The 24,268-nt window shown below is 38.3% G+C and overlaps 1 protein-coding gene across 1 annotated transcript in view; it reads right to left on the bottom strand.

Moving 5' to 3' along the window:
• The window catches only part of LOC132155294 (zinc finger protein 521-like), an 81,033-nt gene that overhangs the window by 40,812 nt on the left and 15,953 nt on the right, over nt 1–24,268 (bottom strand). Inside the window, exons 2-3 of the mRNA XM_059564172.1 lie at nt 2,081–5,526; nt 1,643–1,727 (exon numbers count right to left, since the gene is read on the bottom strand). Coding sequence (XP_059420155.1) covers nt 1,643–1,727; nt 2,081–5,170 — 3,175 coding nt within the window. The 5' untranslated portion in view covers nt 5,171–5,526. The remainder of the gene's footprint in view (nt 1–1,642; nt 1,728–2,080; nt 5,527–24,268) is intronic.

The raw sequence follows: 24,268 nt of genomic DNA, 5'->3' as shown, positions 1-24,268 counted from the left end.
ATATACTGTACTTTAAAAGAATATGAACGAACAAGAGCTGAATGTAATGTTTTTGGACACTTAATTTCATATTTACTATAATACATTGTTATGTCAGTAAAAATTTATTATATTTATTTAAACACAGTTAGCTGAAATTAAGATGGTGTATTAAGATAACACCACTGCTCTGTTTATCCACTTCCACTTCTTTATTCCAAGGATTTTCTTCTTTCTCCTTTCAGCATGACATTAGCCCACAGCACTGCTTCACACAGAGTGGCCTGCTGGACAACAAATGTGCATCCTACACTGCTCCAAGCCTTCACCAACTGCTTCTCTGCCATCAACCTCACCCACCTTCCTCTGGCTGGGCCGCCCAAGCCTTTCGCTCCCCGCTGGGCAACGGAGCGACACAAGGCTGGATGTGTTTGCTGCTTGAGCGTGAGCCACTGCAATCAGCCACCCCCACCTCACTCCACATGCAGGATGTCCATGTGTGACCGTCCTTGAGAAGGTGGCCCACCAACTTGGCAAAAGCTTTAGAGGAGGATGGAAATTTGCCATCTTTCCTTTTGCCTGATCTCACATATTCAGAAATACCTTGGGTTTATGCTGACAAATCAAATGTTATTGGCTGGATTATGCAAGTAAGTCAAACCATCAGTCTCCTCATTGGCACAGAAGGCTTTCTACATCGTCAATAAAAGACTAACCAACTAAACAGAAAATCTAGATTTGGGCCTCAGGGCTTCTGTGGCCAAGACCAGTCCCTACTGTCCAGTTCACACCTACCTCCAGCTCCTTACCTTATCTGTCTGCCTTCTGGGAGATGTCTCTGTGGAAATCAGCAATATTAATGACCATTAATCAAATCTGCAAAGCACACCTTTCTACATTTACAAACCGCAAGGCCAGGTTACAAGTACCTACTGGTTTTTGTGCTCATGTTTAATAGCATCCCATTCTATACAGATTTAGAGTTATTGATGGCAATAAAGCAGAGACATGTGCTTAGAAACAACACCCAGAAGAGCATAGTGCCTGCTCCATTACATAGCCTAATAACACTGACAGCTGAGCGCAGATAACCTCCGGCCCCCTGTTGCACTGCATCTTTACAGATGGCCATTAACAGGAGAAAGTGTGCCCTTTTTCCAAGGGAAAATATATAAAGCTTCAAATCAGGCCTTTGTTTTTTTTTTCTCTTTGCAGTTTTGGCACATGCAAGTTGAGTGGGAATTACAGTCCAGATATACACAAACTCAATTCTGTTATAACACATTTTCTTCCCATAAAACACACCAAATTATGAATAAGAATGAATAACGGTAATGAATAAAGAACATGACCACATACTGTAGACCTTGGCTAATTATGTTAATTTCCTGACATAAAACACTCTACCCTGAAACTTCTCTGTTCTCTGTAACATACTTGCCAAACACTCAAACTGAATTTCACCGAATTTCAACCTTGCTTTAGCCTTGACTGTATACCAGAAACATATTCCAGTAATATTATTAAAGGTGTAATAAAAAAAAACATCCAAGTGGCAAACAAGTTACATGGCCACACTTGACCGCAATACACCAAAATTGACATTGAATTGACAAATGTTTAGCCATTTCTTACAGATCCAATTAACAATTAACAGTCTTACCTAGCATATGATTGGCCACATGTATCTGAATGTCCCATTTACTGTAGAAGACCATCTGACACTTGATGCACTGGTAAGTCTTCTTCTAAACAGTGGGGGAAAAGAAATAGCAAATAGAAATTAATAGTGTTGGACAATTGATGCTGAAACAAGACAATACACATCCCTTGTACTATGGTATATGTCAGTTTTTACAGTCCTCTAGGTAACACTTTGTTTTGATGGTCCCCTGAAACTAACAAGCAACAAGTTAGTTGACATGTTGTGGCAAAGTTACTTATAGTCATCAGAATGTCTAAATGGGACCATCAAAATAAAGTGTATTCATCCTCTTTAATTGTGTAAATGGTACTACCCAATAAAAACCTTTAGCAACAATAACTATCACTATTAATGTACTGAGCATGCACTATATGATTGCTATAAGCAACATCTTACCTCGTCACTTTGGCTTGGGCTAACTCTTGACATGGGGGAGCCATCAGGGGTCCGTAACAGAGCAGCTTCTGGTGTTTGGTCTCTGTGCACTGTCTGTAGGTGTGCTTGAAGCTCTGCCTCTGACTCGAATTTAACATTGCAACTAGAACAGCGGGTCTTGGTAATAGAGGGTGATACTGATGAAGATGATGAGGAAGAACAGAGAGCCTTTCTCTTCACAGGACCAGGGCTAAGGCTCTCTCCTTGGGTCCATCCAGCAGCAGGACCCATTGAGGTTTGAGCCCCTTGATGCAACAGTTTCCCTCCATTTAGGGTAAAGTTCTTGCTACTAGCGGTATTGACACACAGCGTGCAAAGACCATATGTCAAACCATTAATTTCAAGTTTCACCAAGTCCTGCTTAGAGTGGAACTCTTTGAGACATGCAGCACACTTAACGACTTTCTGACTTTGACTATGTTGAAATTCTGTTGCAGCTGAGTATGCAGTTGGTTGATTTATAGATGCCACTCCAGTTTTTTGCATGTGAAAGGTACCATGGATCTTGAGTTCTACAGTTGAGGTGACAGTCTGCATGCAGACCACACAGCGGAAGCCAGTCAAAGAATTGCGCAAATCTGGATGCATCTGACAATGTTCCAGGAAGTCTTCCTCACTCTGCAGCGGTAATTTGCAAATCCGACAGCTTCCAGTGTCCAGGCTTTTGCTGTGAGTGACCTTGTGTTCTGTAAGAGTAAGTAGGGAAGGGAAGCGCTCTCCACAAATGGGACACATGTAGTGTTTAACAGGTCCTAAGTGTGTTTGCATGTGCTCCCGAAGTCCTCCCTCCGAGAAGAATGTTCTAGAGCAGACATTGCATTTGTGGTTTCCCTTGATCATTTCAGCCTTTCTTTTGTGCATAGCACTCTCTCCTGGTCGAATGTTATGATCACGAAATTGGTGATTGGTTAGGAGGGACTCCATGGTATAGGATGCACCACAGATGTCACAGCTATACATGACCTCCGAGGTATCAAAGTCTTCTTCGCTACCATCTCGACTGTTATGAGACTCCCACGCTCCGGTGCCTCCGTGGCTGTTGGTCAGAAAGGCCTGTAAGTCTCCATCATCTTTGGCAACTGAATCACCGCTACCAGAAGTGGATCCATTGGTGTTGCAATTCTGGGTCTTTCCCTCAGACACACAGTGCTTTTCACAAAGGTGACGTTCTAGCAGATAAACAGCATGGAAGGCTTTGCAGCAAAAGTGACAATTGTACTTTTTGCTATGGGTGGTAATATGACACTGAAGCTCTACTTCTGTGCCAAAGGACTCACCACAAAAGATGCAACGGTGTGAGCAACCCTGATTTTCAAGGTGACTATGTTTGACATGCATTTGAAGGTCAGCCTCATGCCTGAAATCCCAGTTGCAAGAAGTACATCGGTATACCTTTTTCTCATTACTGTGCTTCACTGCAAGATGGAGTTGAGTTGACACTTTAGAGTCAAACACTTCCTGGCAAAGAGTACAGCGAAAAAACACAAAGGTGTGCATATCCAGAAGGTGCTTCTGCAAATCATCCACAGATGTGAACTGCTTGTCACAACTTTCACAGATGTAGTATGTGGACATAATGGTGAAATGAACAGTCACATGTTTTAGAAGAGACTCCTGGTTAGGAAAGTCCTTGTTGCACTGTGGACAGGTTAGCTGTGGCACGACACCATCAAGGTGGGTCTTTAGGTGTGTCTGGAAAAGGTCTAAGCTGGTGTACTTAGCACCACACTGGTTACAAATGAACTCACTTGAACATAAGGAGATGCTTTTCTGTTTGAATAGTGGGGCCTGTTCTACAGAGACTGGAGATGATGGGCTGAGAACTCGTAGAGATCTTCTCCCATTGTTGATATAATTCAGAGCAAGAGGGATGTTCTTGTGGTTCTCCTTTATGTGCTTGTTAAGCTTCATGACACTGTTAAAAATGGGGGAGTTGGTACAGTAAGAGCAGGAGTAGATCTCCACAATGGGATCTTTTGGAGTAACCGCTAGAGGAGAATCAAACTTTACGCCAGAGTCACAGTGAGTCTGTCTGACATGTTCTTCTAGAGTGGCCTCAGTCAAAAATCCCATAAAGCACTTGGGGCAAAAGAATGCATTGCTTTCTTTAGTGACTGGATTAGGAAAGCCATGGGAGCAGCGTATGTGCTCTTGCAGAGCATTAAGATCTCCAAGCACCTCTGGGCAGAAATTGCACTGCAGCAGGTCATCGGACAGGTTAGTCAGTACATCTGCGGGATCCTTGGCATTGTGGATCTGTTTCAAGTGCTCGTTCAAATTACAAAGTGATGGAAGGATATCCTGGCAAAATTGGCAAGTATGAGCCTGCTCTGGCTTGTCAGCATGTTTGGTCTTAAGGTGAATCTGCAGCACGGCAAGGCTTGAGAAAACTTGTTTATTGCAGTAAATGCAGCTGTATTCGATTTTTGGCTGTTTGGCAGATCGCCCATGCAGGTTGTTGTGAGTGGCCCTCTTTCTTCTCCCACGTGTCTTGGGCACTGTAGAAGCAGCTTCCGCCATGGTCGAACTGTCAACAGAAAGATTAGAATCTGGTGTAGTGCTTGAAACAGAAGTATAACCTACAGGCAACACATAGGGGCTATTACTGGACTCTGGAAGCTGGTGTTTATCCATGTGAGTGTACAGCTCCTCTACAGTGGGGAATTGCTCAGAGTACACAGTGCATGTGTTGCTTTTTGTATCTCTCCCATGCACCTGATCGATGTGGCTCAGAAGCGTTCCTTCATCACTGAACGGCTCGTGGCAGTAGATGCACTGCAGACCAGGTTCAAGACTCCTTCCGACAGGAGAAGAGCACTCTGGGTGGCTTTCTGCAATGTGCTTCTGCAGTTCCTCAGGCATGTCGAAACCCTCCTCACAGCGGCTGCATTTGCGTGTCTCTTTCAACCTCCACTCTTTAGGGGACCTTGTAACCACTCCATCCTTCCCACGTTCATGCACCTGCATGTGTCCGTGAAGCAAGTTGTTGGACAGAAAACCCCGGCGGCAGACTGGGCATTTATGGGGCTTGTTGGCAGCATGCGTTTTCATATGGATCTTTAGATGGTCACTGCGTGAGAAAGCAGAGTCACAGTCTCCACAATGGTACTTTTTGTCACCAGTGTGAAGCTTGATGTGTCGGTCACGGCTGCGCTTGTGCTTGAACAAGCGACTGCAGAATGTGCAGCTGAAGGGAAGTTTATCTCTGTGACTCTGCTCGTGGCACGTAAGGAAGCTCAGGCGACTGAAGGATTTTGCACAGAACTGGCATGGGTAGGGTAGGCCTGCACCTCCTTCATCCTCACCATATTCATAGTCATCGACATGGCCTGGAGAAGTGTGGTCTTTACTAGATGGCGACGATGTAGGCCAAGAGCACAGTGGGTCATCTTCTATATCAGTTCCATCTGTCAAAAACACCCAGAAGATAAGACAGAATGCATTACCTTTTAAACAAAACAAACTTTTTTTGTGAGACATCTCTCCATTCAAAATTATATTCGTTTTTGTGAGATAAAGTTAAACTTCAAGGCAAGGTCCATTACACCATGTATTCCAATAATATTTGCTTGTGTACTAATAATTAAAGCTACTCTAATTAACTACTAATTAACTATCATGTTCTAACTCTTTCAAACTATCATGCACAATGAGTTCCCACAGATAATATATTTGTTTTGCATATCTGTCATCATTACTTTCAGCGAAAAAATAAAAAATATGTTGTAGAAAAAAAATATATTTTGAGATTAACTGATACAGTATTTCACTGACCCCTGCCTCACTGAAGCTGTGATGTGTTTGTTTAATGAAACAGCCGGTGTGTCAATATGTGTAAAAAATTATCTGTGCCCCATAAACTGCTCTTTGTATGCAAAATTTTATTTAATTCTGCTTTGAAACAATGTATATCTTGATGTGTCCTGTAGAACTACATGACTTTAAAACAAAGTTCAGTCGTTTTTAATCATTTGCTCTGTGCATGAGTGTATCTAAAGCATTTGTGGAGATTTACTTGAAGTACATACCCAACATTGTTTTAAATCAATTTAAAAGTTAACTAGCCTCAGAAATATAAAAAAGGGCCAAGTTGGTCAACATATTAACTAGATTGCTGCTGGACGACAGTGATATCAACTATTAAGTTTGATATTTGTATATTAAACTAATTGAATATGATTATAGTCAGCGCTGGAAATGACTAAAACTAAAAGGTTTATTCTCTTAAAGGGTTAGTTCGCCCAATTTGCTAAATTATGTCATTAATTACTTACCCTCATGTTGTTTCAAACCCGTAAGACCTCCGTTTATCTTTGGAACACAGTTTAAGATATTTTAGATTTAGTCCGAGAGCTCTTAGTGCCTCCATTGAAGCTTTGTGTACAGTATACTGTCCATGTCCAGAAAGGTAAGAAAAACATCATCAAAGTAGTCCATGTGACATCAGAGGGTCAGTTAGAATTTTTTGAAGCATCGAAAATACATTTTGGTCCAAAAATAGCAAAAACTACGACTTTATTCAGCATTGTCTTCTCTTCCATGTCTGTTGTGAGAGAGTTCACACAGCTTCAATGGAGGGACTGAGAGCTCTCGGACTAAATCTAAAATATCTTAAACTGTGTTCCGAAGATAAACGGAGGTCTTACTGGTTTGAACATGAAGGTGAGTTATTAATGACATAATTTTCATTTTTGGGTGAACTATCGCTTTAACTCTTTACATTTAAAGCATCCACCGCAGCCATCAATGCACCACTTCTGTACAGATTCTCCACCTTCAACAATAAAATCCAAGACAATCAATGTCAGACTTGAAAATGCCTGGTGTGAAAAAGTCAGTACACCCCATGAAATATGTAGGTTAAAACATACACACACACAAACAAACACGTATTAGCACTTCATAGTTTCTGGATTCTGGTGTTGATTTGTTATAATGTGGTATCCACTCCCAGGTATCTGTCAGAACAGACAAATGACCACTTTAAAATAGATAGTGTAAAAAAAAGCCTCAAACTGTAGGATGTTGTACACTCTCATACATACATACAACCCATCAACCCAATTCTTGTGCATATCCCTTTAAATACAGTAATGGAGTGAATTGCCAACCAATAAACTGCCACAAGGTTTTGCTGGGAAAGAGAAAAACAAGGGGAAATAGCAATGATTTATGAGACATCTTCAAGCAACCATCTCACATATTCATGTCTCTTCCATTGTTTTTACCTCGGGATCTGCCACGGTAGCATGCATTTATGAACAGCTTGGCAGCATATCTTCAGGAAACAGATAACAATGCAGGTTGACCTGCTGTTCCTCTAAACACACAGCTTTACGCAGCTCAGCCCAAGATACACATTCTGACTAATTCTGCCTTTCCTATATTGACTGCACAGTTTGGAACATTCTGATCTAAAATATGAACAATGCTCAGTTGCAATGTTAACACAAATGTAATACAACAAAATATATAAGTAGTACTTCCGATCAACAGTCCAATTGTAACTATTCAAGATCAATGTCAGGCTTGTCTAGTGCTAACAGACAAGAGTGTGAACACTGACTGATGGGTTCAGAGTCAGGGCAAAAGAAAAGCATGTTTTTGTCTCTCTAACTTGTCTTGTTTTTTTTCCTTCCTTCACTCAGACGAGAAATGTGCAGGACACTAGCCGCCTGAGTAAATAAAAGCCAGAGTCTCATGGGTCCTCATCCCCGGCTCATGGCAGCGTGTGCCTGCCAAAGTGGATGCTGGTCCTGAAAACCTACACCCTACAGCTGAGGGTCTGTCTTTGTTGGCCTGCCAAAGCCTTCCTGAGCATCACTGTCCAACATCCTGCCACTTCTACAGAGGAAGACCTCCATCTTATGGGTTGACGTTGGTGCATTTTTTTATGCAAACAGTGTATGTAGTGCTCAAAGCAACCTCTCTGCACAGCTGGAAACACTTTTGACATCAGCTTTATGATTGCTTGGAAATGGAATAATGCATTTTAATAGTTCAGACCAGCTGCTGTTGCTCCATCCAACAGTTAAACAAAGGTGCTCCTCCATGATATCATGCTCATTTTCTGAGCTGATCGACAGTTAACAAACGCTGAAAAAGCTAAATTGTAAAATTAATTCTCATTATCTTATGATTACATTTTTAAACATAACATTTTTAAATCAAAACTAGAGTCATTTTTCAGTACTCTAATGTACTGGGGAAAAAAACCAACAACAACAGTGCCATGTATTTAAAGTGTATTTATATATATTATATATATATTATTATTATTTTTCAGTGTATTACGCATAGACAAGGAATAATAATGGCTTCTATGTACTGTAAATGAACCATTTTAACCTAATTTTGGTAATTGTTTATTGCTGGTAAAAATAAATAAATAAAATAAATAAATAAATAAACTATGTCTATAGATGTTGAATAGTTAGTTGAATAGTTACCAGATTGTCAAATATTGTATTTTTGTTAAGATTTGGATGTTTAGCTATAATGTAAGGCACAATGCACTGCGGATTACTAATATGCCCACTGGTGTGGTCACTCTAAAGAAGGAAGCAGACAGGAAGAAATTACATGAAAACATGTTAAAAGGGAAATGTCATCGTACAGAGGAAGATGTTATGAGCTGTTTGTAAAACAGCTCATAAACAGTTTGTAAAAAATAAATAAATGCATGTACTGTAGGCCACAATACAAGTGCAAAGTTTACAATATTAATAATTTTACATTTAAATAAATTTGTTTTTTTAGGATGATGTTTTACATTTCTCTGTATCCTTCCTGGCATCATGCAAAAGTTATGTATGAGGTCTAGATTGTAGCTAAAGACCTCCTCCTCATATCTCCATCTATCATCATTTCTAGCAGGCTTCAGCTAGGACTGTTTAATCTTGTTTAGGAGGCCAGTTACTGACTCTTCAGCTATGATTGCATCATGCTGACCTAAATTCCTGGACCACTGAGAAAAACATAATCTAACCAAACATCAGTATAAAAGAGTTTGTTCCCATACCAGAAAACCAGTAAAATAACTTCAGTATATATATACTACCAATTTTATGAGATCTGGATATGATTGCAGTTGTGAAGGTTTTGGGAAATTGTAAAGTCTGTAACCTTAAAAAAAATCAAAATAAATAAACACACACACACACACACACAAATATATATAATGCAGTTAGTTCAACTTAAGACTGTTTGTATGTTTTGCTCGCTTGTTGTTTTAATGTGTCTGCCTCAGTAACTAAAGTTACACTTGTCAAGAAATGAGTAAGTAAAGTTAGTATGTAACGTAATAATGTAAGGTTAGACACTTAGCTAAAAGTTATATATAAGTTTGCTATTATCGATGTAAATCAACCATGTTTTACTGTGTTAGTTTGACGCTTTTCATGTTTTTTTTTAGCTGCTCGTCGCTGTACTGTGGCTCATAAAGGTAGCCATGAACATCCGTTTCTAACATAACTTCGTCTAAATCAAAATCCTCCCCAATGCATCCGTCTGAAAAATCTGTATTTTCCTCCATATTTTCGAAAAGTTTCTCCCGGTGAAATCAAACGCACGGGCACTGATCTGTGATAGGTCTGTTAGCGCATTAGGCACAACCCCCTATGGGCAGACTGCTTGTGCTTGTAGTCTTTACAGAAATCAACCCTTTTTACACTTCCTCCTACAATGACGTCAAATGACGATTTTTGCATCATTGTAGGAGGAAGTGAAAAAGGTAAATAGTGGATTTCTCTCGTCTCAGGGGAAAATGAGAGAATGTTGCACAACCATTCAATAGTATGACTGGTTTTCTAACAATGGACCTCTTAATGCAAATGGGTGGAGTGACCCTTTAAGTGCATTTTTACGTCATAATTTTTTGTTTTTGAAAATATGGTTAAACAAGCATTAATGAACTAAAATATACTAACATTTTACTAAATATAAAATGTAATTTCTATTGAAACCTGTATGTCATTTATTTCAATAAATTTTCATTACACGTGTAATGATTGACATTTAATACAAATTTAGTCCATTTAAAATATAAAACTTATTAATACTTAATAATGATAATTTATCATATACTTAATGTACTGTATGTAATACGTGCTGGATGTGTAAATCAAACGCACTAGGAAGAAGATATATATACTGTATAGAGAGAGAGAGAGAGAGAGAGAGAGAGAGTTCTTTTAATGATCACGGGAGAACAAGGGCACATCCCACACAAATCTCCAAACATTAGAACTTAACATCAATAGCGGACAACAGGAACTGAACAGACCAGTTTTTTAAACACAAGGAAAGTAATGAGGGGAATGGAAGCAGGTGGGGATTTATCAATTAACAAAAAGAGGAACAGAACATGACCAGATAGGGATAACACAAAAGGAACAGAAAGTCCATGAATGTAACAATGTATTATTAAATATCACTAAACTATAATTTAAACATTTTACATATACTTTAGTATGTTAGTCAACATATCAAAATAAGTGTACTTTAAAGCATTACAAAAGATCATTAAATGATTAAAAATGTACTTTAAAGTAAAACATTTTATCTGACTGATTACAAGTGCACCTTTTCTCTTTAAGTACACTTAGGTGGGCTTTTTATTTTATTAACACTTTATTATATGCATCTAGAGTTTTTATTTTTAAATAAACATCTAAAAAACATTTTCAGAAAACATCTAAAGACACATTTTTTTCACCAGCACTTGACCAACTAATACTAGCACTTACTATCCTATTCTATTATTATAAAAAAAAAAAAAAAAAAACATAGATATGTGTTCTGTGCTAAACTAACTGAGACTTGTCATGGCACTTGTATACTGTTGTTGTTTCTCTTGTTGGCCTGATAGCTTCTATTGCTCTCATTTGTAAGTCGCTTTGGATAAAAGCATCTGCTAAAAGATTAAATGTAAATATATTTTTAAGATATGAAGTACATGAAAAAAAGTGGTAACTTCTAAATGAACTGAAATTATTCAAGTCAAAAATATGATTTAACAGCACTGAACCAACCTACATAAATGTATTTAATAGCATGGGTTATATCAGACATAAATAGCTCTTTAAGGTAACAACTGGAGGTTTCCACTACAAGTGCACTAGACAATAAAGCACACTTCTTTTTCAAGGGTATAGTGAGATCAGAGCTCTGGCGTCTGACATCCACAGCTTCCTGTCCATCACAGCACACAGGTGGACACCCAGAAAGACCGGTCAAATGACAGATAGGGACGTGAAATCTAGGACAGTCACTTCTTCTGTTCTCAACATTTACTGTGCGGGAAAACATCGATTGAATCTAAGAACTGCAGACTAATACTTCTGACAACTTAAATTGATCAAAACACATCTGCTTTCCTTCATTAAATGAGAAATATCAGTTTCTTCATAGTACAAGCATGACATATGATGTAAATATCAAAGTAAATATAACTTAATACTAGCAATATGCCCAGACAAACTTATCAACTTTTTTTTTTTTACTTTATTATATGATATCAATATTTATCATGATATTAATCATGAAATTATTTTACCATTAATGGGGAAGAAAAATGCTTTCCACATCTGTGTTAGACTTTGATAATGAATGTAAATATAACTTGTTTGTTCACAGAGTAGCTGGGCTCCATGAAATATATATATAATTATTATTATTATTTGAGACATGCATTTTAGTATGCAATAGTAATATATTTCTGTCATTTAATCCAAACTTTTGTTTTGGCAGTTTGTCACAAAGATCTTGAGTTTGAGTGTGTATTTGATGATAGTTTTTTCTCAAATTAAATGGTATAAAGCAGCTGAAGTGACTCTCAGAGCAGCTCAGGAGATGGAGATTGTGTGTTCGTGTCCTCATATATTGAAACGCAGCGACTGAAAACATAGTGAGCGTCACGTGTGTCTGAGTTTGTGTAGTAAACAAAACTAGTGCACTCATTCACATAGAGACACTTACAACATGCAGCCATATTTATTTCCGCTCTTAGATTAATCCATATTGAGTAGAAATGTCCAGAATGTATCATAGTCATCTACATTCATTTTAACGCAATATAGATATGATTGTTTATCGCCCAGCTCTACTTAATTCTGACTTCATCTCTTAGCTTTATCACAGATCATCAGAGTCTTTGTTTCAGCTCTCTTCTGTGATATTCAGCTCATCCTCGGGCTCATCTCAGCGTGCAGCGCTCAGGAAGTGGAAGTGCTGTTGAGCAGGTCAGGTATGAGTGAGCAAACAGGAAGGTTGCTCTGTCCGGGGCCTTGGCTGGGTCTCTGTCCCCCGCGGCCCACCGGGGGGGAGCTCAATCTGTCCCCCAGCAGAGCCTGGCCCGGCCCGCTTCACTGATTCACCAACCCTGAGCGAGTGAGGCAGAGCAGCAGCATACAACAGTTTGTGCTTGACTACAACCAAGACAGGCAGCCAATAAAAAAAAAGGAAGATGGATGAGCCAAACAAACTCCAACTGCTCATAGCAGTTCATATGTCTCACACAAAACACACTTCCCAGCATGTCTTGTTTCCACAACTTCAAAATGGCAAAGAGTGTGTGACCAGGAGCTCTAAAGGGGGCCCGAGGGGCACCAGTGACCCCGTGTCCATAAGTTTGCACTGATTTAGTTTTTCAATAACAAATAAGTATGCTCTACTTAATATTCAACAATTTGAATGCTTATTTTGAACAAAAAATAAATAAGTAATAATTATAATAATTATATATACACTGAACAAAATAAAAAAGAGTGGCCTTTTATTGTGGCCAGCATAAGACACACCTGTGCAATAATCCTGCTGTCTAATCAGCATCTTGATATGCCACACCTGTGAGGAGGATGAATTATCTCAGCAAAGGAGAAGTGCTCACTAACACAGATTTAGACAGATTTGTGAAATATTTTTGAGAGAAATAGGCCTTTTGTGTATATAGAAAAAAATATATACATATACATATACATACATACATACATACATACATACATACATACATACATACATACACACACACACACACACATATATATATTTGTATTTGTAATAACGTACATAAATTGTTTATTTTGTATTTGCCTACATTATGTATTTTAACAGTTTTATTATAAACCAATCATTATCGCCTCATTGTTTTTTTATATAATGCATTTTAAGTCATTTTAAAGGCTATTGATGGCTTAGCTCTTTTTTATAGCAACAACAACATCAAAAAAATATTAAAGTATATTAATACTTTGTAAATTATTATTTGAAGTAACAAAACCATGGTTAATTTGCAGTTACCATGGCAACAAGAACGATGATTTGCGGTGTTATTGTTGAAACCATGGGTAATTTTCGTAAAAAAAAAAAAAAAAAGGTTCACAGGAATGTGCATGAAAGTGATAAATGGGCCTATTTTTTTATCTAAATCTTCCGGGTGAACGCTGGCGCTGTTAGCTGCTGCTGCTCAGGGAGGGAATTTTAAAACTTTAAAACTTTTAGCGCTTCAAAATCGTCCTGCACTTATGAATGCATGGATGCATCTATGAACTGTTTTTATATCATTTTAAGGAGTCTGACCTCTGTATCCACGCTGATTTGGCGGGCTTGTACGCTGGTTGATCTACCTGCGTACATATGACTGCTGATGCTCTGTGCGGTTGCGGATTAACTGCCGGCTACTAAGTGTTCTTTGCGGTACCTCTGGCACGCGGTTCAACTATGAAGATCACTGAGCTACTGGTGCGGATGAACTACATCTGGGTCGTTCTTTCTGCAGTATACCACTCGGTAGCATGGGCGATACTCCAGTATTCGGCGGCGGAACTTACTCAGCTCCGTTTGCATCATTTTAATCTTCTGTCAGCTCCACATCTTCCCTTGGATATTGTGTACATTCCACGTCGGAAATATATACATCGCGGGTCTCGGCGGAGTTATAACACCGATGGCTCATGTCAAATACGGTCCTTTTGGTCATCTAAACCACGCCCACCTAGGAGGCTTACACGGACTCGCAGTGTAAATCGCAGTGTACTAATCAACCCGGCCAGATCGGTTGGCAACGATTCTGGTAAAAACTATTTTTTCTTTGGATTACTTAATATACGATCGCTTTCCACTAAAGGACCCCTGGTGTACGATCTACTGTCTGACCGTGAGTTTGACTTTCTCTGTCTAACTGAGACATGGCAGAAACCAGATGACTTTTTCCATCTAAACGAGTGTGTTCCCCCAGGATATAGTTATGTTTGTAAATCTCGTGATACGGGAAGGGGAGGGGGGCTAGCAATACTCTATAAAAAGAAATTGAAAGTATCTCAGTTAGCTTTGTCTACATATTCTTCTTTTGAGTCAATTGCCATAAAAATCAATGGTGCGATTCCAACCATCCTCATAACTATCTACCGCCCTCCCAAGAGCAATAATGCCTTTTTAACTGAATTATCTGAACTCTTAACTTACCTATGTTCCATATCTTCAAATGTCATCCTTCTGGGTGATTTTAACATTCATACAGATAATGTCAGTAATGCATTTACAAGCGAATTTCTATCATGTTTGGATTGCTTTGGTATACAACAATTTAACACACTTCCCACTCATACTAAGGGGCATACTCTTGATCTTGTTTGTTGCTCTGGTATAACACCTTTTAATTGTACTGTTTCTGATCTATCCATATCAGATCACTTTCTGGTCTCATTTTGTGCCAAACTGGACATTTTTAAGGTAAACCTGTGTCGCCCGATTACATTTCGGAATATTAAGAACATTGATTTGCCTACTCTTGCTGATGAACTTGCCATCTTTTCCAGTAAATCTGATTTCACTACTGTTGATGAACTGGTAAAATATTACAATGATGGACTGAACATGCTTTTAGATGAATTCGCACCCGTGAAAACTCGAAGGGTTTCGTTTGTGCATTCAGCTCCTTGGTTTACACCTGAACTGCGTGAACTTAAAACTAAAGGCCGTAGGTTAGAGCGGCTGTACGTCAGGTCTGGCCTTACTGTTCATAAAGAAATGTATGCTGAACATATTCAAAATTATAAAAATGCACTGGCTACAGCTAAATCCGATTACTACTCCAATGTAATTGGAGTTAGCAATGGGAACTCTAGGTCTCTTTTCTTGGTGGTAAACAATATTCTGAAACCACCTGATTCTTTGCCATCTGATATGTATTCCACTGACTTATGTGATCGCTTTTTGACTTTTTTTACATCTAAGGTTGAAAATGTACATCGGCAATTACTTACTGGTACTCTTCACAATGACTCCTGTCAGTCTATCACTCACACACCCCCCCACTCTGTCTTCTCTAACTTTACACTACCAACTATTTCAGAGATAGTGGGTCTGATAGGTAAATCTAAATCTTCGACTTGTCAATTAGACCCTCTACCAACTCCTTTAGTAAAAGCTTGTTTACCAGCCCTTTTTCCGTTGATTACTAAAATTGTTCATGCTTCACTTGGTTCTGGTTTTGTATCTCCATCGCTTAAATCTGCTATTATTACACCCATACTTAAGAAACCAGGGGGTGATCCATTTGATTTTGAAGATTTTCATCCAATTTCCAATTTACCATTCATCTCTAAGGTAGTTGAAAAGTGTATTGCAATTCAAATTCATGAACATCTGTCCAATAATAACTTGTATGAACAATTCCAATCTGGTTTTCGTCCCCACCATAGCACTGAGACTGCTCTTGTCAGAATAACCAATGATCTACTGTTGGCAGCTGACTCTGGGCTTTTAACTATACTTGTCCTTCTTGACCTGAGCGCTGCCTTTGATACTGTCTCACATAACATACTTCTTGACAGATTAGTTTCCATTGGTATTACTGGCACTGCTCTGTCTTGGTTTAGTTCATATCTATCTGGACGCAGTCAGCATATTCTATTAAAAGGTTTTAGTTCAAGACTATCTACAGTCACCGCTGGTGTTCCCCAGGGTTCTGATTTGGGCCCGCTTCTCTTCATTATATATATGCTCCCTCTTGGTGATATTTTAAGGAAATATGGTATTAATTTTCACTGTTATGCGGATGACACCCAACTTTACCTGTCCGCCAAACCCACCGGTTCTTTTCCTCCACCATCTTTGTCAAGCTGTTTAGCTGAAATTAAAGACTGGCTTTCAGCGAACTTCTTGAAATTAAATGGCAATAAAACTGAGGCTCTGCTTGTTGGCACTAGATCTGCTGTGTCTAAATCGAATTGTTTCTCTTTACACATTGATAATACTGCAATCTGTCCTTCCTCTCAGGTTAAAAGTTTGGGTGTCATCATGGATAGCACACTATCTTTTAAAGCTCAGATTAATAATATCACACGGATTGCATACTTCCATTTGCGCAATATTAATCGTCTACGTCCATTTCTTTCAAATAATAATACCGCAGTTCTCATTCATGCACTAGTCACCTCACGTATAGACTACTGCAATGCTCTTCTTACAGGTATTCCCTCCAAATTGCTGCATAAGCTTCAATTGGTTCAGAATTCTGCAGCTCGTGTTCTCTCTAGAACACCTTATACTGATCACATTTCTCCAGTTCTCCAGCAACTTCACTGGCTTCCAGTAAAATATAGAGTTGAATTCAAAATCTTGCTACTCACTTATAAGGCACTTCATAATCTTGCACCACAATACCTTACTCAACTTCTCCAGGTTTATACTCCTTCACGTGCACTTAGATCTTCATCTTTAATTTCTCTTGCGGTACCTCGGATTCGACTTACTACTATGGGTGCCAGATCTTTTAGTTATGTTGCCCCCCGCCTATGGAACTCTCTTCCCCTCGATGTTCGCAATAGCGATTGCTTGTTGACTTTTACAAAGCGTCTTAAGACATATCTTTTTATACAGGCTTTTTTATAATATTTTTATTGAGACTTAAATCCACTTTATATGTATATGCTGTTTGTTTTGTTGTTTGTTTTGTCTTATGCAGTGACCTGTATATTGCTTGTAAGGTGACCTTGGGTGTTCTGAAAGGCGCCATGAAATAAAATGCATTATTATTATTATTATTACCTAAATGATTTAGAATTTATTTTAATATATATTAAAAATGTATAAGGTGTGCATTGTAGCTGACACCTAAATGAACACATTACAATTGTTTTATGACTGCAAGTCTTTCTCCTCAAATGCTATTGAGTTTCAAATTTGCGTTTGAGCCCATGTGCAAAAGTAGCATAATTTACATATGATTTACAGTTTATTTTAGTAAATATCCAACATTCAATTCAATTGTGCTTTATAGCTGTCACCTAGATGAACAATTACAGTTGTTTTTATGAATGTAAGTCATTCTCCTCAAATGCTACTGACGTTATAAAAGTGTAAACCAATATCGCATGTAACTTTAGAGACGGTCCCTAAATTTGAGACTCTGGAACATCTAACGTCAAGCCAACTTTTTTTTTTTTATTGTTTTACTTTCTTTAGTTTTCTTTTCTCTGCGTCGGAATGCTGATGTCCTTTACCCGGACATAGATGTTCATCCATCAATTATGAACATTTAGCCGAAAACATGAGGTGCAATCGGTCGCGAGCGAGGATGGGAGAATGGCGGAAGTTTTTTGTTTTTTTTGAGCAACTGGGATGGTGCCCCCTCTGGGAGTTGGTGCCCAACGCAGACTGCGTACTCTGCGTGTAGGGAGCGACGGCACTGCCCATCAGTGTGAAGATGCACTGACATACCATCAAGCCTGAACACACACACACACTCACTCACTGCATTTATTAATGATTATATTTTGACGAAGGTGAGCAAAACCTGTCGTCTAAGCTCACACAAATGGAAGTTACCTATTTTCTGAGTTTGGTTAAATTAAAGCTGACTATAAGTTCACTAAGCATTTGATAAATAATAGTCTGAAAAAAAAACTAATAAAAATAATACAGTAGTTAAATAATAGGTAATGGTAGTGTAATATTAAAAATAAAGGGCGTGTCCATTCGTTATGGGGAAGGTGCCATTGTTGTATTCCATGCTCATGAATTTGGGGGCGGAGCTATCAAGATAGGGGTGGGATCCTTTTAGGTAGGGTCGTGTTTGTTTTGGTGATTTCAAATATTACCACATTTCTCAGAAATCGCTTACTGCACCTTTAAGTTTTTTTCTAAAACAGAAGACACAATTTTGCTATCATGTTGCGGGAAAATTCTTTGACTTTTTAATGTTTTGATATAGTATAGTATATTTTCTGTCCTTTAACCCTACTTCTACACCCAAAACCTAAACCTTACAAAAACCATTCTGTATTCTTATATTAAGATGTTATTTATATGTTTATTAGGCCGTTTTCCTCATGAGAACCATTGGTTGCTCCCCGTAACCTAGCTGATTTCAGGTTTTATTATCCTTGAGGGGACATTCGGTCGCTACAATGTGGGGAAAACCTGACTCACACGCTGACATTCTGCTTTGGTCTTTTAACTGCAGATTTTCTCTCTGTCTGTTTTACTGCACGAACTCTAATCCACTCCAGATGAACTAACATCTCTGTTTCTCCACAGTCATATTCATCTCACCCTGCCTTATTCCTCAGTACAGAAGAGAGACACAAGTACAGACAAACAACGGACAGAACAATAAAAACAAAGAATAGACGTTAACATCTTTATTAAAATGGGGTGTTTCATTGCATTCAATGCATCTCTATATCTATATGTGTGACCCTAGAGCACAAAACCAGTCTTAAGTTGCTGGGGTATAGTAATAGCTAAAATAAAAACACTGTATGGGTCAAAATAATCGATTTTTCTTTTATGCCAAAAATCATTAGGAGATTAAACTAAAGATCGTGTTCTATGAAGATATTTTTGAAATTTCCTACCATAAATATATAAAAACTTATTTTTGATTAGTGATATGCATTGCTAAGAACTTCATTTGGACATTTTTTTTTTTAATTACCTGGTAGATATACAAGCAGCAATATAAAAATAAAAGCAGATGCTGAAGTGTGTGTTTCTTTAAGTCTATTCAGTTAAAATAATATACAATTACAATACAATTATAAATGGTATATCTTTATCTGGGTACACTGACAATAACAACACAACATTGTGCTTTTGTAAAAAAAACAAAACAAACAGGGTGCGCTTTCTGCTGGTTTGGTCTCCATAAACTTCTTTCTGAAACATGTCACGAAAACTAACCAAAAGTCTGCGAATACTTCACACTCAAGTGTGAGAAATATGTCTATAGAAAACTTAAAGTGTCCATTTTAAAATGAAATGAAATCCAAAATGAATCTGCTGATTAAGAAATCCCTATGAGACTAAAGCAGAGTTACAGTCTTTTCCGTCGCAGAGTTCATTATCTGCAGCCATGCCTGTGCACAAACACCCTCATCACATAGATACAAGATAATAATAATAATAATTGATTACAGAAATTTTTTTTGAATGTTTACACTGCATTATGATGAATGTTACAGTCTGTTTAGATCAGTGTTGATCTACTATCAGATAATGATGTTTATAGTGTGCTAAGCAAGAATTTACTTGATAAAATATCAGAATGTTGTTTATGAACTGTGTGGTAATACAGACAAAGCATATGTGCATGAATGAAAGTACAAAATCATGTTGTTTTTGTTTGTTTGTTTGTTTTTAGGAGTGGACAAAATTAGTATTAGTGACTGTTAATGTTGTATACATGTGCAGTTGGCCTATGTCAGTGTTTATGGAATATGATACTAATTGCTTTGAAAAGTTTAATGCTTACAGCTTGATACATGAACCCCTGGTTTCACAGATGAGGCTTAAGCCTATCCCAGACTAAAATGCATTTCTGAGCTGTTTTAACTGAAAGAACTTGCACATACCTTAAAATAGGTCAGTTCCATTGTTTTATCTCAAGATGCACCAATAATGCACATTTATAAAAATTACTTAAAACTTTACTTTTTCTAAGCTTTTTTGTTAATTTTGTTAAAATGCTTAGGTATTACAGTTGTTTTAAAGCTAAAATGCTAAACTATTCCATGTTTAACTCAAACTGAAAGATTAATTTCTATGTATCCAGCTTTATAGGGATTTATGAAGTAATTAACGATTCAAATAATTAAGTTACTTCTTGAGTATTTCGAAAAGTAATTTAAATACAATATTGATGATGTAATTAGTAATTAGTAATGAATTAATTTTTTTAAGTAACTTCCCCAACACTGGTTGAAACCCAATACTTACATTTAAAATATAAACCTATTCACTGACACCGCAGGAACTGTTCTGAGTCAAAATGCAGCAGCCATCCAGACATGCACTGCACCTAAACAAACTACTGCTGTTGTGCAGGAAGAGAAGCCTGCAAAACATTGAAAAAAAACCCAGCATACTTAGAGGCAGAAGACATGGGAGATGGGGTGGAGAAGACAGTCGCAGTGGAAAAAAGACAGTTAAAAAGAAATAATAATAATTCGCAGAAACACACATAAAGCTGCAGCACAGACAAAAGGCAACACAGACTGGTATTTGTTGAGCTGTCTACACATGATACCGTGCTGAAAGTTTATTAAACAAGAGCCATTCACGTGAAGACTCCCCACCCACAGACGAGCCGAAGCCCCGCGGCCCCCATCATTCAGACATTGCTTCATTTCAGCCATGTGTTCACCTCCCCGCCGCTCTGGCCTCCCTCATACTGCTGCAGATAAAACAGTCCCCGAAGGATCCTGCCGGTAATTTCCAATTTCTATAGAAATTCAGGTATTAGAGAAGACCGCTTGGGGACCGGCTACAATATATCTCCACCATTTCATCCGAGTGAGAGAGGAAGAAGTAGCAGAAAAAGAAGAAAAAGAAAAGAGCTGGAAGTCCCCCCCAGGGTCTCGCAGTTCAAATTTCTGAAGTTCAGAGGAGGAGGAGAGAGACGGCTCTGGGCTGAACATACGAGCATTAGAAAACCCACCACAATGAGAGAGAGAGAGAAAGAGAGAGAGAGAGAGAGAGAGAGAGAGAGAGAGAGAGAGAGGAGCATTTCCTCTCTGGTCTGGCTGCCACTGGAAGCTTTTTACAAAACATGTGTTGCTGACATGCTGACAGATTGCTCAGTGAAGTGTTCGGAGCGTGCACACACTGGCCATTTACAGGACAAGGTCCTCTACCTGAGGAGCCATGTTTTATACATACACTTAAAAAAAGACAAAGAAAAACTGATTGTAAACAAAGCAGGTTTCTTGAAGGTATAGGAACAGGGATACAGCACAGCACAACATGCAAACTTTGTCAAAATGACAATGGAAAATCTATAGAGTCTGCCGTCTGATTGAGGACCATAAGTGAGCAGTATTGACACCATCTTCATCAGCCGCTGGCTCAGAAAGTGCTGTCGTGGCAACCGAATGAAAACGGCGTATCATAATGTATTCATGATGCAGCGACCCAGGGGTTGAGAGCACGCTCTCCGGGGACCTTTTACCTAGGGCTAGACGTGTCGGAGCAAAATCACTCAATGCAGGACAAGAGCAGAATACCGAACAGGCCACAGGAGAGAGAAGACGAAACAGGAGAAATGAAAGAAAAGACTGATGTACATTAACAAATCGGGACACATCGGCAGCAACACACAGATGGAAATAGAGTTTTAAGACATGAAGATGGTGAATTTTAAAATCAAACTAAAACACTATCTAAAGCAATCATGAGTAGCAAATTGGAGCTCTGCAGCATCAGTCATTACTCCAGAGTCCAGTGAGAGATATACAAACAAAAATTGGTTTTGTTGAATTAGTGGCGCATTTAAATCTAATTTGTACATTTTCTTTTGTTCTGGTTATTCCCCATTGATTGAAGGGTCCAGGCACCAAATGTGCCCCAAAACCTTCTAGGTCCCACCCACTACCCAGCTGTTCATACACACATCCATGCAGTTAGTAGGTGCCACTATAATAATCACGTACTTTTTTCCAATCTACAAAAATGGCTGGCAGCAGCCAATCCAATTTCAGCAGCTACTAGGTACTAATATCTGAGAAGCTGATCATTAAGAAATTTGCTATATCAATTTCTGTCATTTAAGATTTTTTTATTAGCTTTTAACAGTAATACATGTTACAAAAATGCAATAAGAGACAAACATAAACAATGGCACAGTGGAAAGATGACAAAAATAAAGTTAGTGATGAAAGAGAAAAAGATAAATAATTACAGAGACTGGATGTCAAGAAACAATCAGGGTTCATGTGGAAACATTTTAAATAGTTTACCAATTTTTTTTGTTGTTATATAAAAATATTAATTAATATTAATAAACTAACCTGATAAAATGAGATCAAATAAACAAGCCATTTTGGTGTAGTAGGACAAAGCTGTTACTAATTCAGGTTATCATGTTTTACTCAGTAGTCTGCTCTGATATATAAGGCATTGTGTGCATCAGAGTTTAGTTCAATATAGCATGGTTTTAAGTGCCTTTTATAAATTATTGGCATGCAATACAAATATTAAAGGACATTTTTATAGTCGATTAGGCAGATTCACCAAGTAGCATATTTGCTCTAGAAGATATAAAAACTAAAGTCCTGAAAACTAGAGTATGGGAGAATGCACTGTCAGACAAACATTACTGCAAAATAATCCCAAAATCAGGATGTGCCGTTTTCCTTATGTTGCCAAATAACTCCTGCTAGCTAGCTAAATGCTATCCATTGTGTCAGTATCCCAGTCTATGTTCCCCTGTCCTGGTTTTGTGGACTCTTATTTTGAAATGTTCTTGTTCCCCTTTGTTTCTGTGTCCCCTTGTTCCTTTGTCCATCTTTTTAGTTTCTGATATAATTGGTTAGCTCATCCCTCCTTGTTACCTCATTATCCTGTCAGTATATAACTCATTCTCACATTACTATTCCCTGCTGAGTATTGTTTAGCCCATGTTGTCTTGTTTCCTGCCTTGTCTTGCCTTCGTGTATTGTTTTGGATTGTTTACCTGGTTTTGATTCTTGCTTTCATATTTTTGGATTTACCCTTTGGATTACCCTGTCTGGATATTATTCGCTCATCGAAGACCCGTGCTTGGCCTAGGATTATTCTTGTGTCTTACCCTCTATATACCTATTTGCCATTGTTTGACCCATGCATGTTATGACCACATCTCTGACCAATTAAAGCTTAATAAGTCTGTTTTGAAGGTTCTTGGATTTTTATAATTATTTTGCCTTCACAATGTAAAAAAAAAAAAAAAAAAAAAAAATTCAACCAATTTCCCATAAACGCACTTATATTCCACTGGACTATACTTAAACTTTTATTTATCAATAATTCATGCCTTGTGATACATTTTCATTGCAAGAAAGCCTTGCAATCAATCAGAGACAATAACTGGGTTTCCATCACCCTGCTTTTATGTGCATTTTGAAGTATCGCTTCAGAATCGAAATGCTGAATTTCAAATAAAAATGCCTAAATTTGCAAAAAAGGTTTTACGCTCGCTTGAGGTGGATTTTGACTTGTGCGAAAAATGATTAATGCGAATAATGGGAGATGGAAATGCATTTTGCTAGTCCTTCAAGAGCATCAAAAAGTCATGTGACGTTGTGCTATGGGACGGCAAATCCTAACTAACCAGTGGACCAATCCGCCTCCAAAACCAATGATTGCATTTTTTGTGTTTTGTCTGCTCATTCTGAGATGTAAGTAATTTATTATATAGGAAAAATTATTAGATTTTTAAAATTATAATATTATATATAATATTTGAATGAAAACACGGCTAATATCATGTTGAGATGGACCGTCTTGGGTTACGCATGTAACCATGGTTCCCCGAGAGGGAATGAGATGCTCCTTCTTCTATTGGACACTATTGGTGACTGCTGCCAACAGGACTGAAGCACGTGTGGAACAACTCCAATCCCACAGATCCACATAGCCCATGATGTCACAGGCAGGGCCCCGGAAGTAAAAGAGGGTCTGCTGAATACGTTACTAACCCAATTGTCTGAAGGAGATGTAAAAACAGACAAGCCCTAACCATGGTTACATGTGTAACCCGAGATGTTCCCTTTATAGAGAACTCACGCTGCATCCTCTAGTGGACACTATGGAGAACAGAATGCCCACTAAGCCATGCTGTAGTGCATGCCTGTTCCCCTGGTGAGAGAGAACCAATCTTCCCTCCAAAAG

The sequence above is a fragment of the Carassius carassius genome, chromosome 12 (genome assembly GCF_963082965.1).
Source record: "Carassius carassius chromosome 12, fCarCar2.1, whole genome shotgun sequence".
In the NCBI taxonomy this organism is placed as follows: Eukaryota; Metazoa; Chordata; class Actinopteri; order Cypriniformes; family Cyprinidae; genus Carassius; species Carassius carassius.
Note: the sequence above shows the minus strand (reverse complement) of the source record. Positions and strands in the feature narration are given on the sequence as shown.